Raw genomic sequence first — 18304 nt, 5'->3', positions numbered from 1 at the left:
TTGGATGGTAACTCTTACACTCGCTTGGATCTTTGTCCTTTTTAAGAATCAGACTGATCCAGGCTTGTGTCATGGTTGGGAGAAGCTTTCCATTCTTTAATGATTCTGTATAAACTTCTAACAAAAGTGGAGCCAGTTCTGTAGCATAAGATCTAAAACGGCAAAGCCGTTTGGCCCCGGAGCCTTGCAAGGCCTTAATTATCTCGCCAAGCTCCTCCAAGGTTATCTCAGAATCAAGAGAATTTTTTTGCTCAGTCGTCAATTTAAGGAGTTTTAATGGTTCCACAAAGTTTCTAATATCTTCATCAGTAGATGAAGACGTAGAACTATAGAGATCAAGATAGAATTATTTAAAGGCATTATTAATATCAATGACTGAGGTAAATATTTCACCACCAGCAGATTTCACTGAGGGAATGGTAGAAAAAGACTCTCTCTGCTTTATTTATCTAGCCAAAAGCTTCCCTGCTTTTTCCCCCGACTCAAAGTATGACTGTCTTGCCCTGAATAGCCAAAACTCCACCTTCCGTGACAAAATAGTATTATATCTGTATTTAAATCAGGTCAATTCTCGCCATCATACAAAATTCGGCACTTCAGCTCTGCCTCGGCACTTTTAATATTCCCTTCCAACTCCACGAGTTCTCGTGCTTTGGATTTTCTGATGAATGAGGCATACTATATGATCCGACCCCTAAGAACTGCCTTAAGTGCCTCCCAAGCCACGCCCACAGAGGATACTGAGGACCAGTTGGTCTCCATATAAACATTGATTTCAGACTTTAGCATTTATTGGAATTCAAGATTTTGCAAAAGGGATACATTAAAGCGTCAACTAAATGATTTATTTTTCTCCGTATGTGGCAACACCACTAAACTCACCAGGGCGTGATCTGAGACTAAGATGTTTCCAATAGAGCAATCAACAACAGATGAAATGAGGGATTTAGATATAAAAATAATCTATTATAGAATAAATCTTATGGACTGATGAAAAAAATTATAGTCCTTACCAGATGGGTTCAAAAGTCTCCAAATATCTGTAAGACCAAGATTTTTACACATCCTGTGAAGCGTCAGTGTTGCTCTAGGGGGTTTACACATTTTTTGCTTCACTATGATCAAGGACTGAATCCATCAAAAGATTAAAGTCTCCTCCCAAAATTATATCATGAGGGGTGCCAGCAGCTTGTAACATCCCTTCAAGATCTATAAAAAAGCCCTGATCATCAGTGTTAGGTGCGTAAATATTAGCCAAAATTAACCTTTGCCCCTGAATTTCTGCTAAAACAATAATGATTCTCCCTAATTTATCTTTACTCTGTTTGAGACATTTGAATTGTAAATGTTTATTAATCAATATAATGACTCCCTTGGTCTTACTTGAGCCAGCACTAAAGAAAAAATGTCCACCCCATATCTTTCCAAATTTTTTAGCTTCCTGCGGGGAGAGATGTGTTTCTTGAAGAAACACTATATCATATTTCTTACGTTTCAGAAGAAAAACAACCTTCCTTCTTTTTATGGGGTGCCCCAACCCATTCACATTCCACATGGAGAGAGACAATCCACTCATATTAACATTTGACATTTTGACATATTTGAAAAAATAGATTGTATGTCAAAAATACAATTAAAAAAGCCCACATTCCAACATTAGAGCAACAAACAAACCCCGAACTCCCCCCAGAAAAAAAAAAAAAAAAAAACGGTGCGCAGAGCTCACCGTTGACACGTCAGAACCTCGCATGACGTCACGTGACTATAAATACATTCACTTTTAAAGAAAAATATTTTTTTTAATTGTTTTTTTGTAAGTAAAAAAATTGTAAAAAAAATGGGTTGCCTGATAATTTACAGTCAAAAACAGAAAAATGATTTTTTCCACAAATACCTGCGTGACGCATTATATTTGAATATATTTTGACTTATTTTTTATTTTATTTAATTATTTTAATATTGTTATGTACACTGAGCTGTTTTACGTTACATTTTATGTTTTCATTATTTTAGTGCTGTGTGTGTTACCCTGATGGTGTTTGTTTTTGTGTGGGTTACACCATGCACTGTCTACACAAGTTTATTAGTTATGGTTCATAGAAAGGCCATGATGATGAACTTTTGAAAATTTTGACGAACATTAAGTCGTGAGGGCTTATATTTTGACTGCCTACATTATTATGGTGGTAATCAGTATGTTAAATCAGTACAAAGCAGATTTAGGTAGTTCAAGTAAGTTGGTACAGGTACTGTACATTAACATTACATAATTTAATGATCTACATTTATGAACTATACAGGCATTAAAATGCCATCCCATAATCCTTGAAACATTGTCACACAGTCACAGTATTGCTGCCAGTTTTTATTTTATATAAAGAGAGAGAGAGAGAGAGAGAGAGAGAGAGAGAGAGAGAGAGAGAGACAGGAAACAAGCATTAACTGAAAACTTACACAGACAAATCCACACACAAAGAAACCAAAATGGTCACACAAGACCACACACTTACAGAGCAAACCTACAAATACCTCTTACACACAAGTTCAAAAACAGGCTGCACTCTCTATTACCTGCGGTCGTATTGCGTAAGGCCGCGGTGAGGGAGAAAGACACAAGGAGAATCAATAGAGCAAATGAGAGGCCCATTCTTCCACCTACAGAAAGAGAGAAATAATTGACATTATTAGAGGAGGAATGGCTAAGAGTAAAAACAGAAGTTGGAGAGTGACTATTTAAAAGAAAATGTTCAGCCAAATACTGTATGAAAATTATGTAATCTTCATTCTGAGCATTTTCTCATAATTTTCTCACCCTCATGCCATCCCAGATGTGTATGACTTTCTTTCTTCTGCAGAACACAAATAAAGATTTTTAGAAGACTATCTCAGTTCTGTAGGTCCATACAATGCAAGTGAATGGTGACCAACAATTTGAAGTTCCAAAAAGCACATAAAAGCAGCATAAAAGTAATCAATAAGACTACAGTGGTTTAATCCATGTTTTCTGAAGCGATCTAATCAGTTTTGGGTGAGAACATACCAAAATATATCTCCTTTTTCACTGTACATCTTGACTTTAGCAGTCTCCTTTGCATTCATGATTTAAAGCTCAGTTACACTTCCTATAGCACCATCTAGCGCTCTGCACATGTGTCGAGCACTAGGAAGTGTAATCAAGCTTGAAATCGTGATCCCCAAGGAGACTGCTGATATCAAGATTTATAGTGGAATAAAAAGTTAAATGTTGGTCTGTTCTCACCAAAAACCGATTGAATCGCTTCACACGACATGGATTAAACCACAGGAGCTTTATGGATTACTTTTATGCTGCCTTTATGTACTATTTAGGGCTTCAAAGTTTTGGTCACCATTCACTTGCATTGTGAGGACCTACAGAACTGAAATATTCTTCTAAAAATCTTCATTTGTGTTCTGCAGAAGAAAGAAAGTATTACACATCTGGTATGGCATGAGGGTGAATAAATTATAAGTGGTCTATATGACCTGTGTGCTGTATAGTATTTCAAGTCTTCTGAAGCCATTCATTAGCTTTGTGTAAGAAACTGACTTAAATTTATATCATTATTGACTGATACTCTTTCCCTCCATTGAGATATTAACCACTGTGACTGGATCATTGAGTCAATGAGTTAAACTCGAGAAACGGATCAGTCTGATTTGTGAACAAATCATTCAAACCGGTTTTGAATTCATTATAATTGCATGGACAATGGCTGTTTTTGAAAAAAGTATGACCAGAATATTCTTCAATATTTCTACTTCAGTGTCACACAGAAAGAAAGAATAGTAAATGATGACAGAATATCCATTTTTGGGTGAACTATTCCTTTAAGGGTGCCAGATGAGTGTGAGAGAGGTTTCTCATTGATGAGAGTAGGAAGGAGACAGTACATGAGGAATAGATAGGAAAGGTGTGGAGGTCCAGAGAAGGAACCATAGGGTGAGGAGAAAAGCAGAGCAGCAGTGAGGAACAGATCAGAAACGGCACTTGCGGACAGACGGTCCTTTTGAAATCTCTGAACAGCTGATCTCCTTCACGGTTAGTCTACCACGACCATCCAAATGAGTCACTTGCGGCAGGGTGCCTTCCCTTACTCAGCCCACAGACCTGCTTAATATCTGCATCAAGGTGTGAGCACTGCCCAGCCATCCCCCATCAATATTCCCTTTCCACCCAGCTGCTTTCTGACTCAGACTCCAGTAAGCTCTACAGTCAGTGTAGATGGGGGCGGACAAGATGAATGATAGCCGTTGTTTCAGCCACTTGCAATTGTGTATTTGTTGGTGTTGTTTTAGACCAGGGTGCAACCTGGGCTGATATAACAAAAGAGCTGGGTGGCAATGGCCTATAAAATTGCAATATATGTGCGTTTCTTAAACTTTCGGCACTGTGGACTTCTAGAGAGTTAAGTCTCATTTAACCATTTATAAATATTTGTTTTATTTATTTATTATTTGTCTACTGACAATGTCCAACAGTGTATGTAATTTTTGTACTTTTTTTTCTAAGAGAAATTCCCTCCACAGTGTCATTTCCATCACAACGGTATTGTGTTTAATAGAATTCCATGGCATAAATGACGAAATTACATTGGAAATTAAATTGGAATGACAACTTTTTTAAATGTTTTAAATAAAATTGCCGGCTCTTTTGTCTTGCTAATGTTAATTTCATTGCTAACTTTTCACAGATCCTAAATACAAACAGTTAAAGTATATTTTTACATTTTTATGTAATTTGGCAAAACTAGCTTGATTACAAACGATGGCCATTAAAATACTCTGCTCACAAGTGATATTTTCCTTAATTTTTTTCTTTCTTCAAACTTTACTTGTTTCATATGTCATCTCAAACACACTGGAAAAAAATGATGAGTTGGATTTACTTAAAATATATACGTAGCATTTTTGCATCACGCTTTTTAAGCAAATTCAACTTGAGGTCATTTTAAGTCAACTAAGCTGGAAAAACTTTGTTAGATATCTATAAATGTTTGAGACATTTTTAAGTAAACTTCCTTTACTTAAAAAATCAAGTCACAGCAAAAGATTTAACAAATAATGGCAAGTTGTTTCAAAGTAATATTTAAGCTAAATTTAACTAGAAAACCCATACATATGCACTGTATATTTACACAGCATATATACTGTATATATACGTTCATTCAACTTCTTTTACTTAAAATATGTCACACCAAAATGATTAAACAAATAATGGCAAGCTTTTCAAATACAGCTTATTTACATTACCAAGGTTAATTCATCATGTTGAACCAACATAAAATTAGACTGATATTTTTAAAACCTACAAATACACTGGTCTTCTCTTTGCAATCATCCAGAACAAAGTACAGAAATAAACACCACAAAGACAGTTCAAACATTAATCATTAATGTGTTCTTTATTTTTAAAAGTATAGCAATGTGCAACATGAGCAGTATGGGAAATGTCTCAAAGATAAATGACATTAACAGATTAAAGCATTTTTTTTTTTTTTTTAAGTGCATTTCACAAAATTCACTTGTTTTATTCCACTGCCACCCTGATTAATGCAACTCCAACATTTTTCTCATGAATATCCTTTGAATGTTTGATTCAGTACATGTTAGGCCCGGTTGACAGCATTTGTGACAATGTTGACTACCACAGAAAATAATTGACTTGTTTCTCATTTAAATCATTGTGGTTACAGTAAGGCACGCACAATGGAGGTGAATGGTGCCTGTCAATAAACAATAAAATACACACTGTTTCAAAAGTATAGACACTAAATGTAAACATTATATGTGTTAACATGTTATCACTAATCGGGATAACTATTACAGCATCATGACAATCAAGTTGTAATATTGGACATAACTACATCCAAAAAGGTTAGTAAGTGATATTATTACACTAATATCATGTTAACACGCATATTGTTTATATCTTTTGGCTTTACTTTTGAAACAGTGAGTATTTTAAAGTTTATGGATTGGCCCCATTGACTTCCATTGTAAGATACTTAATGTAAACTGTGTTAGCTTTTTCAAGCAGGATTTTTGTGGTAATCAACATTATACTAAAAATGCTGTCAGTTGAGCCTAACTTGTATTTAACCTTTTAATATGGCACAGTTGAGCACAACCTAACAGTTTGCAACCAATGTCCATCCAAATCAACGGGCACTAAAAGCAGAAAGAAAAACAAACAGATAAATTACATGTCTTCTTAAAAGCTTCATTGTGCATAACTTTTCAGTGGAGGTGGAAACAGAATTAGAACAGCCATGTTTTTCCACTGCAGACAAACTGTCCAATTAGCTGACAATGTCCGAACACAATGAACAGGCAACTGTCAAATAAAAAAATAATGTGAAACTCGATGCACAGTTCACACGCATGCCAGCAACCCCATGAATGCACATATACCAGGTGCTTAGAAAATACTCACGCATTAATGTCACTCTATGGATGATCATATACTTGTGAAATACACGGAGCATGCACATAGCCTATACTTAAGAAAAATGCATTTACATAGTCTGTGGAGGTAAACAGTGACTAACTGCTCCCTTTTCGTGCATTTGATTGGCACACATATATTTAAATTAGAAAATTCAAGTTCAAACTTGAAACTCGATGTATGCGCACGTATTTCTAAAATACTCACGCATATATGCAACTCGAAGGATACCATATAATTATAAAATACTACCATGTTCATGCAACTTGATGGATGCACATATCCTACCTGTTAAATACTCAGGCTTACATGTCAAAATGGTGCATGCACATAGCCTACACTTTAGAAAAATTCAAACTTACTTGCAGATTCAGTGGATGTATACATGAATCTTTTGTGCATATGCGAAAAGTTGATGCACATTATTAAACACATGCAAACACGATGCATGGAAACACCCAAAAACACATGCAAACTCGTTGCAATTATGTAATACATAGACATGCAAACTCGATATTCATGCTTATGAAACACTCTTGTTCAAAAGATAAATTTTTATATTTCATATAACTGATTTACAGATAGCTTACCTGAAAAAGATTCTGCCGTCCTCACCGAGCTTCTCAAAATAGCGTTCTCGATCGTTCTTGCGTATCACGTGGTTTGTAGTCAAATATGTTAAAATTTAAGTAAGGTTTGCTTAATTTTAACTGACAGTTGACACAGCTCATAATTACTTGTTCATTGTTTGCATTACTTTGACTTCATCCTGTTATTTAAGTTTTTGTGGTGCACACATTAATGCATTTAAGTAAAACTAAAAATGTCAGAAATATGCAATTTTTTGAGAAAAAGCTATTTATCTTAATACGTTATTGTTGTTGAGCCAACAAATAATTTTTTTCAGTGCAAATCTCTAAATATTGAAAAGGGTAATGTTTATTTCTCTCTTTGTTTAGATTATCATAGTTTTAAACATGTATTTTTATATTGAATTTGATACAGAAAGTCTGGGACATGGGTATAGTCTAAAACAGTAAAATATACATATAAAAGTTATTTTAAATGTACCAAAAATAAATAATTAAGGTCTAGTAAAAACATTCCATTAACTTTTAATGAGATCTTCATTTACAACAAGAAAAAAGGTGAAATCTGTGCAATAAAACTCAACACACGGGAAATTAAAGTGCTTGAAGTTGAAGAAACGCCCATATATGTGATATAGACCAATACAATTTCATTACAGCAATTGAGATGTACACATATGCTGAAAAATGATGTTTTAATATGTACTAAAATTATTTAAAAACAGCCCTTACAAAAAATCAAAACTAGCCACAAACATGCCGCAAATTAGCAGCTCATTATTTTGACATGCAAATGAGCGTGAAGTTTGCAGATCTTCGCCATTAGGGGTGAACCTCTGGCAAACCTTTGGCAACAACGGACAATTTGCCGCAAGTTTGCCGCAAAGCTCATTTGCATGTTTGCAGCAAATTTGCCATGAACTCTCAATTTTCGTAAACTGTGCATTATCCATCAACAAGGCTGTTATGGATTAATTTAGTTAAACACTTCTGTTAATCAGCCAAGCAGGCATAGTTGTAGGCCAAACTATTGGCCAATTTATTGTCCTGGCCAAAATATTGTGCAGAATTGAGAAGATTTACTGGATACTAAACTGTATTTTGCATTATTTTTTTATTAAAAAAATTATATAAAAAAAAAAAATAATAATAAAAAAAAATTTTTGTCGCTATGACAATGTAACAATTCAGCTGTTTTTTTCTCCGTTGTTTTCTTCCGCTTTACGGCATAGGCCATTGTCCCTTGTAGAGTATCATATACAAGAAGAAGCAAAAAGTGAAAGCATAATTATATTGTTAATTCTATTTCAATTTTTGTGGCTTAATATGAGGACAAGTCCACATATGCATCGCCACATGAAGTACTGTAGCTAAACTCATATGGTAAATTTTTCACTTCGGTAAAAGTGTTAAGAAACCGTGCAACAGATGTTTTTTTAAACAGGCAGTTTGATTTAATTCACTCATGTCCCTAACACCACAATGGGTCAGACTCATTCTTACAATGCGACTTAAACCATGTATTTTGTTGCAGTTTCTAATTTTTGTTGCAGCCATCTTGCGAGTTACTCTGTGTTATTTTCTCCCCTAAGCCAATTTGTATTGGTGCTTGGCTAGTGTTCATATTGGACCCTGTTAATGACATTGAAAGGAATGTGAATTTTGTGAGGAAGATGCAATGGCTGAACAAGTTCATACGTCACAGTAATGAGGTAGGAATTGCCGGGGAATGGGGGGGGTGGGGTGCTTCAAAGAGCTGAAAAAGCACAGGGAACGAAATCTGGGACGTAGAGCACATAAACCACCAGCTTCGCACAAACACTCATATTCACTCACACAAAATCTGATTAGACAGCCAACAATCATCCAACACTAATCTACATAAATTAATTTGATACGCTAATTTGAAATACAGGTAGGAAGACTCAACCCTAGCATCAAGCTTTACTTCCTGTGCTGTAGTCACAATGGAAGCAATTTTTAGAGATTATTCACGGCTTCTAACTGGCCTCAAAGGGGTATGCATGAGTATATGAGCCATAACACATTTCATCCCACACTATAAAAGCAGACGAGGCTTCCCATCGCAGGAGCAGAGCTTGTTATAAAGACGGTCTTGGCATGAAAGACAGGTTAGGATTAACTTTAGCAGAAGAGGTTGCGTGAGGAAAGATTTCACAATTCAGTGAACATATGGAGTGGCCATACAGCCCTGACAGAAAAAAAAAACAGAACATGAGAGAGACAGACAGAGACAGAAGCTCTGTTCCAAACATAGTGAGCTGCCTTGCTGTCTACTGCCTAAGCATCTGCCTTCTAAGACAACATCTTATCCGAAATGAAACCTCAAAAGTGACCGATCTAAATCGGAAGTGACTCCACATGCCACACAAAATAACATTCCTCACAAGATTCTCATAGAGACTCGACTCATATTGAATCCAAGAGAGTTTGCTGTTAGCATGTTGCTTAGCTAATGACACAATACTCTCAAATATCACAAATACTGGTAAAATAGTCAATGCTTAATTAACTATTCTGATACTTTCCAATAGTGAAATAAATATTCAGTATTTCTCACGACTTGTCCTCCATCTTGTTTGGATTTGGATTTTTTTAATTGAGCTTGCATTATAGGATTGCGTTTTTTGCTAAGGATACATGCAATGCTACCTTAAAATTTGGCCAAAACGAGGTATCTCATTGTGATACCATCACCATACCATGCCACTTCATTTGCTATTGGTTGTCATTTGTCTAGTGACCAAACATCATTGATGTCAAACCTCACAGCGCATCTAATGGCATCTAATAGTATCACTTTTTGTGGCATTTTTGCCACAAGCTCAATTCATTTCTCACCCTGGTGGCCAAGAATTAACTTTTTGTGTTCCTTAGAGCAGTGTTTCCCAATCACTGTGCCGTGGCACACTAGTGTGCCGTGAAAGATTGGCAGGTGTGCTGTGGAAAATTATAAAATTCCACAAAATAAATAAATGCATGAAAATTTTTTTTATAATTTCAGAGATCCAAACTCCTCACCTTTCGGAGAAATACGCCGTTTTGAAACCATAATCGGTCACTTTTGTGATTGTGAAGAGCAATGATTAATGTGCAAAAGGTCTTTCACATGACTCGTGTCAGCGCTGCAGAATACATTGAAGTCTATGAAGTGACGTCACTTTACACCAAAGTGTTTTTCACACACACGTTTTTGCTTCACCAATAATGTCTTTGAGAGTACTAAGCAACAAGAAATATTTAAAAACTGTCCAAATTTGTGAAGAGACATTGAATGTCTCATAATTTCTTTTAATTAAATATGACCTTATCGTTTACTAAATATCAGAGACCCCAATTATTGAACTCATTTAAATTCACCAAGAAAACGCTTAGACCTAAACATAAATGAGTCCTTTTATTACTTTCTGCAATCAAAGCAACCGCAAGCTTTTTTTCTCTCTTCCAAAAACATGTTTTCAATGTTTATTGTGCACACCTCCCGCTTTTTTACATGGCAAACTCGTAAAATCGCCCCACTGTGACGCTTTCTGCAACTCTTGTCATGTGGAGGGCAATGCAGCGCTTGACGCTGCCATTGAACGGAGCGTTAACGCCTCGACTCAACTCACATGAAATGCGCTTTACAATGACGAAAGAACATTATTAAAACTCAAAATTATTATTATTTGTCTATTATTGTGGTCTTTTCTGATAAAAGCCATGCTCAGCTGTTTAAATAGGCTACTGTAGGAAAATGATCCCGTAGATCTGCTTTGTGTTTATAATTCTTATACTGAAGTCAGTAGATTTGTAGCCATGCAAGTTTTAATAAAGGAGAAGGTAAGGACGTTATTGAAACTCACTATTATTAGACTATTATTGTTGTCTTTTTGGATGAAAAATAATGCTCAGACTGAAGGAAGACTATAGATCTGCTTTGTTATTTTAATGCTTAAACACTATAAAGTCTCTTGGTAGATTTCGGTCATGAATGACTCAAAATGATTCACTGACTCACTCATAGCACATAAGACACTCATTTGTCGCCACCTAGTGACATTTCCAGAAGGGGTCACTGAACTAATCAGTTAATAAAATTGAACAAATTTGTGAAACAGAAGCAAGCCCACCAAAATACTCTTTATTTTGCAGCTAATTCTGCACAATTATAAACTTGAATAAACTTCAATCACTAAAACAGCTGGAATTGGTGCTTTTAGCTTATTCTTTAAAAAAAAAATATCCCCAGAAAATATGTTCGTGGACCAGTGATTGTCTTATCTTTTTCGCCCCTCATGAGTTTGCATCCCTATAATTTGTTGTGGTATTGCAAGAACAAATATACAAATTAAAAAATTTGCTTTTTTCATTACCCATTTAGCACTCTTGACACCTGTGACCTCACACAGCGTAGCCTACCTATGTGACTCATTTGTTTTTGTTTTTTTGCATAGCCGAATTTCAAACATTACAAGTAAACGCTACTAAAATGGACAGAAAACATGGACAAGTTCTTGAAAAGGAAAAATATTGACGATGGTTAGCCTATGTGGGATAGTGGTGTGCTATAGAATTGTTTAGTAGTAAAAGTGTGCCATGGCAGAAAAAAGGTTGGGAAACACTGCCTTAGAGGATATAAAGTCATAAAGGTTTGGGTGATTTTTGGGTGAACCATTCCTTTAAAATCTGGTCTAGGTAGGTTGCTCAGTAGGTTTTGGAACAGAGCTTCTGACAGAGACTCTGATGCAGACTTCTTCTACAGCTGTTAAGAAGAGAGTTTGAGTTGTAATTGGTGCTTTGTTATTTGAAAATAAAGCTAATGAAAAGTGTTTGCTGCAGTGCAGGGTGAAAACACGCATGCACGTATACACACACACACACACACACACACACACACACACCCCCACACACCAATCTCACAGTGGCATGAAGACAAGGCCTCCAAGTTGCAAGCTCTCTCTCTCTCTCTCTCTCTCTCTCTCTCTCTCTCTCTTTCTCTGTCACTCTCTCCTCTCTCTCTCCCCTTTATTTCACATATTCTCTGTCTCTCACTCTTTTCCAGGCCACCATTGTTTCTTTTATTGCATCCTACCAAAATCACTGCTGTCTTTCACTGTTTTCCTCCCTGTTCACTCTTCTTTCATCTTCCTACAGTGCAATTACTCTCAATCTCTGCACCCTTCATCTTTCTAACTGGCTTGTCTAACGTAAACAAATCTTTCACTCCAACTGTTTATCTCACCATATACTCATTATACACAGACTGATTGCTATGCACTACGCTAAAATCAACTATAAAACCCACTCCATAGCATGCTGCATATTTCCGCAGGAGGAAGTTAGTGATCACTATGTTAAACATCCTTATATGTTTATTTCGATAAACCCTAGCCAACATATTTTTAAATGACAGCACCCTGATTCAAACACACACCCTAATACTGGTGGATATTACTAAATATCTAAGATTGGGCAAACCAAATAAAATTTTAAGAACAGCCCTGCAAAGAAAACAGCTTAAACCAGCCAAAAATCATTTGCTGGTTTTAGCTGGTCTTGTTCTAGCTGGTTTCCCTACTCAACAACTTGACAAGTGCCCAAATCCCCTCTAAAAACAGCACACCAGCCCACCAGGAAACTGCTGTTTTTTTGTTTTGTTTTTTTATTTCAAAGCTTTTTTTTTTTTTTTCAAGAATGGTGGTCATTGAAAGCCCATATCGGCCGACCAATAATCTGAATATTGGGGACACACACAGATTAACGTATACTCTGCAAATGACAGGTGACAATCTCTATATGACCATAGAAGGCAAAGCACAGCTCTTTTGGACTAAAAGCAACACCGAAAACTACCTAATTCTGTTGCCAGGCAACCATTTATGTACCCTCCTTCAGTTGGCTCTTTGACTGCTCTCAGACTTGATGTTTTAACCCCTGGTGACACGCTGTCTCCCCCACGCCTCTGTAAACGAACCGTCTCTGCCATCTAACTGCAGAGGTGATGAGAGAAATCAACGCTTTCACCACAGTATCTCATCAACGGCTCATCCAGCGTGAATGTGAGCAGTTTGAGGCCACACAGCTAAGATTACACACCACAGAAATAGTAAAAGTACAATAGTAAAAAAGTAAATTGGCATGAAATGGGGAGCCTGAAAATGGGTGGGTCAGGTGCTTGCTAAGGCTAGCATCATTATTACTATTGCTCATGGTTACGGTTAATGATTTAAAAAAACACCAATGCTAAGTATTAAACTTTGGCATGTAACATGTTTAGCACCGTTGGTGCTATGGACATGAATGATACTTCAAATTTCAAAACGTGGCTTGGTAGAGAGATGTGATATTTCTTGAGACTTACAGTTTTTCACCTGGTTGACTATAAAATAGGCACAAAAAAGAATTCCATAGACTTGCAACATATTTAGGGACCAGAATATCATAGAGACATAGGGGTGGGCTCTTTTGACTTGAGACAGAAAGTCAAGGCACCCATACCCTAACAAACAAACAGAAACTCTCTAAAAAACACTTTAGAAACTGCACAACAACTCCCTGGCAATCACCTTCAACACCCTAGCAACAACAAAGCAATGCTCTGAAAACAACTCAGAACACTTTAGCAACTGTATAGCAACATCCTGGCAACCACCTATGCACTAGCAACCACAAAGCAATGCTCTAAAACAGCATTTCCCAACCGTGGGGCCGCGGCACCCAGAGGTGCTGTCTGGAGAGATTAGAGGTGCAGTGTGAAAAATTCTTCAAACATATAAAAAAAATCAAAAAATGCATATAAAACATCTTAAAAAACAGAATTTCATATATTTCTCAATAGTAACAAGTAATATTATAATAATAATATTTATTATTACTGCCACTGCGTCTCTTTCGCTCGTGCGCACAGCATTCCGCAATTCATTGGGCTCATTGGACCCTTGACAAATGTGCAGTGAGCCAAGGAAGCACATTGTTATACCATGTCTCTGCAAGCGAACAACGCAATAAACAATCGCTCGTTTGTTATCAATAGAGCTGCCTACAATGTAAACGCACGACATCGGAGTGAATTTTTTGCCTCGTCACATCGGCGTGCTCGCTCATATTACAGCTGCTTCGATAATAAAGGCAGAAAGAGCAAAAATGCTTCATGTGTAATGCTTCCAGAACAGCTGTAGGGTGAAGAGAAATGCTGTAGACTAGGCCTACTTCATCATCCTGTTAAACACGTTACATCTTTCATCTCCATCTGACCTGTACACGTATTTTCTCTGCCTTGTGAATTAGTAATTTTAACTAGACATGTTCAACAATTTCAATAAAATAAAACTAGATTATTAATAATATACAGTATATGCAATGCAATATTTAAAATATCATCTTATTATTTATCTATCGTTCTTTATATTATTATCTATTTTCAAAAAACTTCATAACTGATTTAGCAGCAAGGTCCCCTATTTCAGGATTTCAGATCTGTAAATTTTCAGCACATTTTGTCAACTTCAAACTGGAGAGCATTGACTTATTAAAGGGATAACACCACCCTTAACCCTATAATGCTGTGTGTGTCAAATATGATACACAATGTTTGACGGCTCCTGTTTCACTCTCTGTTCAAGCTGAAAAGCCAAAAAACGTATGGTATTTAAGTTTCAAATGTTTATGGCACTAATTAGTGGTTATTTGTGAAAAAATGTAGTTTCAATGTTTATATCGATCTAATTATTTTACATTACAAGCTATTATTATGTCATCTTACCATAAGTTCCTGAGACCAAGGGAAAAAAGTTTTACAATTTCCCTTTTTTTAAATGTCAATATAGTGTTTGGTGCATAAAATACGTATGCTACAATTTTTTATTGAAAAAATAATATTTTATTCATATTGTATTTGATGTGCTGAACTGAACTGTTATACATTTCAATCCATATTTATAGACCAAGGAGAGAAAGTTGTCATGGCCAAATTCAAACATTTGGTATCTCTGAAATGCCCAGGGAGTCCTCTGATAATACCCCAAGATTTACCACTGTAGCATGTATGGGCTAAGAAAAACTTAAATAACAAATGTCCTACACAAAAATGAATTACTGGGCCTCAGGAGGATAATGACATTTAAAGCCTAATGTATCAAATATGATACATAAAAAAAAAAAAAAAAACAGCAATTTTCTTTTTCTTTTTTACAATTTATTTTTATAGTTTGTCTAATGGTACTAAAAACAGTTTAATGTCAATTTTTATTTTTATTTTTTTAAGAATTTTCTAACAATTCTTTCATATATCAGGCTTTACAGGGTTAAAGGAATAGTTCTTTCATCATTACTCGACAATATGTTGTCCCATAGAAATTTCTCAGTCTCAGTCACCATTCACTTTCATTGTGTAGAAGAAAGATGAATGAAAATAAATGGTGGCTGAGACTAACATTCTGCCTAAAATCTCATTTTGTGTTCCACAGAACAGAGAAATTTGTAAGGGCTTGGAACAACATATTGTCGAGTAATGCTGACAGAATTTTTATTTGTGGGTGAACTACCCTTTTAACTACCTGTCCAAGTATCTGTTAAAGGTATTTGCCAAGAACAACAATATAAATGTTAATCAGAACATGATTGCATGTCTTGCTGGAAAACAAATGACTGAATAGAAGGATCATAATGTATTCCATCTGAATAAAACTAGAGATGAGAATTGAGGTAAGAAGTAGTCCCCTGGGAGATTTAGATGAGATTGTTGTTAAATTTTAATTTTTTTAGTATTATGCATTTTACTACCACACTTTAGTCAGCAATGCTCTAAAAACCACTCAAAACACATTCGCAACCACATAGCAACACCCTGGCAACCACCCACAACACCCTAGCAACCACATAGCAATGCTCTAAAATCCACTCAGAGCACTTTTGCAACCGCATGGCAATGCCCTGGCAACCACCCTCAACACCCTTGCAACCACACAGAAATGGTCTAAAAACCAATCAAAACAATTTAGCAACTACATAGCAATGCCCTGGCAACCACCCACAACACCCTAGCAATCACACAGCAATGCTCTAAAAACAACTCAAAACGCTTTCTCAACCGCATAGCAACACCCTGACAACCACCGACAACACCCTAGCAACCGCATAGCAATGCTCTAAAAACCACTCAAAGCACTTTCGCAACCGCATTGCAACGACCTGGCAACCACCTACAACACCCTTGCAACCACAGAGAAATGGTCTAAAAACCAATCAAAACAATTTAGCAACTACATAGCAATGCCCTGGCAACCACCCACAACAACACCCTAGCAATCGCACAGCAATGCTCTAAAAACAACTCAAAACGCTTTCTCAACCGCATAGCAACACCCTAACAACCACCAACAACACCCTAGCAACCGTACAGCAAGGGTCTAAAAACCAATCAAAACAATTTAGCAACTACATAGCAATGCCCTGGCAACTACCCACAACACCCTAGCAATCACACAGCAATGCTCTAAAAACCACTGAAAACACTTTCGCTACCGCATAGCAACACCCTGGCAACCACCACAACACCCTAGCAACCACACAGCAATGCTCTAAAAACCACTCAGAACATTTTAGTAACTGTATAGCAACACCCTGGAAACCACCCATGCCATAGCAATCACACATCAACACTCTAAGAAAACATCAAGGCTCTAGAAACAAAGAAAAAAAAAACACTCTATAAGCATCCTGGCAACCACACACAACACACACAGCAGTGCTCTGAAAACACTCAGAAGACCTTAATAACCACATAGCAATGTCCTGGCAACCACCCACAACACCTAGTGCACACCAATGCTCTCAGAACAACTCAGTACACTTTAGCAACCACATATAAAACACCCTGGCAACCACCACACCTTAGTATTGTGGCTGTGAATTGTACAATAAATTTAAATATGAATTCTTCTATTTTAACTATTCACTTAGTATATTTAAGTCTCTCAGAGTCATGAGAAAATGACTCTGCAAATTACATTTCCGACATTGTCACATGGTACCTGTTATGCTTCACAGCGCTGGTTAGGATGAACCAATCACAGTCATTTGTGATTACTGGATAAGGCATTTTATAAAGATTGTTGGGCCGTATTTCCATTTCTATATTAATTATCAATCCTAGGAATGAATAAATATGAAAAATTATACTTTTTCGTACAAATCTATCCAATAAGACAAATATGGACTATCAAGTGATCCCTTGGGGAAAAACCCCTTTGTGTCTCATTGGAAACTGTTATTTGCTAGCAACATTTGCCACCTGGTGTTACACACACAAATATACACTTGCTGTCACTTCCTGTGAAAAGCACAATGAATGATGGAGGACTGTCACTGACCTCTTCTTCACTATCAACCTATTGACTATCTGATAAGGCCTACAAATGGCAGACAGCCTGACTGAATAAATCTGGGGTGGAAGGAACCCAACCGAGCGAGTGTTTACGTGTTTCTTGATGAAGAACACATATTCCCACAGGAAATTCTGCTGTGCACAGTCACACTCATTTAGGAAAATGAAAATGAAGACGTCATAAGTAAGGTGGGCCTAAACCCTTTATTCCATCACAACGCATTTTCTCAGCGCAAGACGCCTTTCTCCTCAATTAATGTACCTAAATGTGCAGGCTTCAAAGGGAAGTTCAAAGATGTCAGTTCTAATTCTTCCAAAATCACAGGAGATGTCTGAATTTAGAAGTTCAGGCTGATGCAATACGTGACCAGACGTGGGGGGGATGTAATTCAAGCTGGCAGAATGTGAAGCCAATAAGCTCGAGCACATAACAGTCAATAATTATTCAGAGAACGAGAGTCCTGCTGTTGTATCATACAACATACAACCTGGATCATTTTTAGATCTGGATCTAGGCTATAGTACATGCTCCAACTGTCTGTAATGACCTCACCACCCCACTTTACGCATAAAAAACAAGTGCATTGGTAAGTGCCCATAAAAATAGCCAATACAGGCCTTACTGTACAAAGTCACAACCGCATCCACAAACACAAACAGGCTAATTAACAGATGCAGAGTATATTCCAAGTATTACAAAGTGGATGTTTGTATCATCTTCAGGGCTTTTAATGCCTTTAAAGGAGCTGTTCACCCAATCGGCACTGACTTGTGAAATGTGAAGATGTGTTACGCCAGATTTGTTGTCAATGATGTTGTTGCTTGTCTCGTAACTAAGTTTGAATATGCACAATGCACATC

At 36.6% G+C, this 18304-nt stretch overlaps 1 protein-coding gene across 5 annotated transcripts in view; it reads right to left on the bottom strand.

Moving 5' to 3' along the window:
* Nucleotides 1-18304, bottom strand: part of LOC127421521 (gamma-aminobutyric acid type B receptor subunit 1-like) — a 205767-nt gene that overhangs the window by 159026 nt on the left and 28437 nt on the right. For all 5 annotated transcript variants that reach the window (XR_007894007.1, XM_051664611.1, XM_051664612.1 and 2 more), the window contains exon 2: nt 2572-2655. Coding sequence is in view for 4 of the 5 variants with exons in the window: in XM_051664611.1 (XP_051520571.1) it covers nt 2572-2647 (76 nt within the window). In the remaining variant the exon portion in view is untranslated. The remainder of the gene's footprint in view (nt 1-2571; nt 2656-18304) is intronic.

Source organism: Myxocyprinus asiaticus, chromosome 30, assembly GCF_019703515.2.
Source record: "Myxocyprinus asiaticus isolate MX2 ecotype Aquarium Trade chromosome 30, UBuf_Myxa_2, whole genome shotgun sequence".
Taxonomy (NCBI): Eukaryota; Metazoa; Chordata; class Actinopteri; order Cypriniformes; family Catostomidae; genus Myxocyprinus; species Myxocyprinus asiaticus.
The sequence above is the reverse complement of the archived record's forward strand: the minus strand, read 5'-3'. Positions and strand labels throughout refer to the sequence as shown.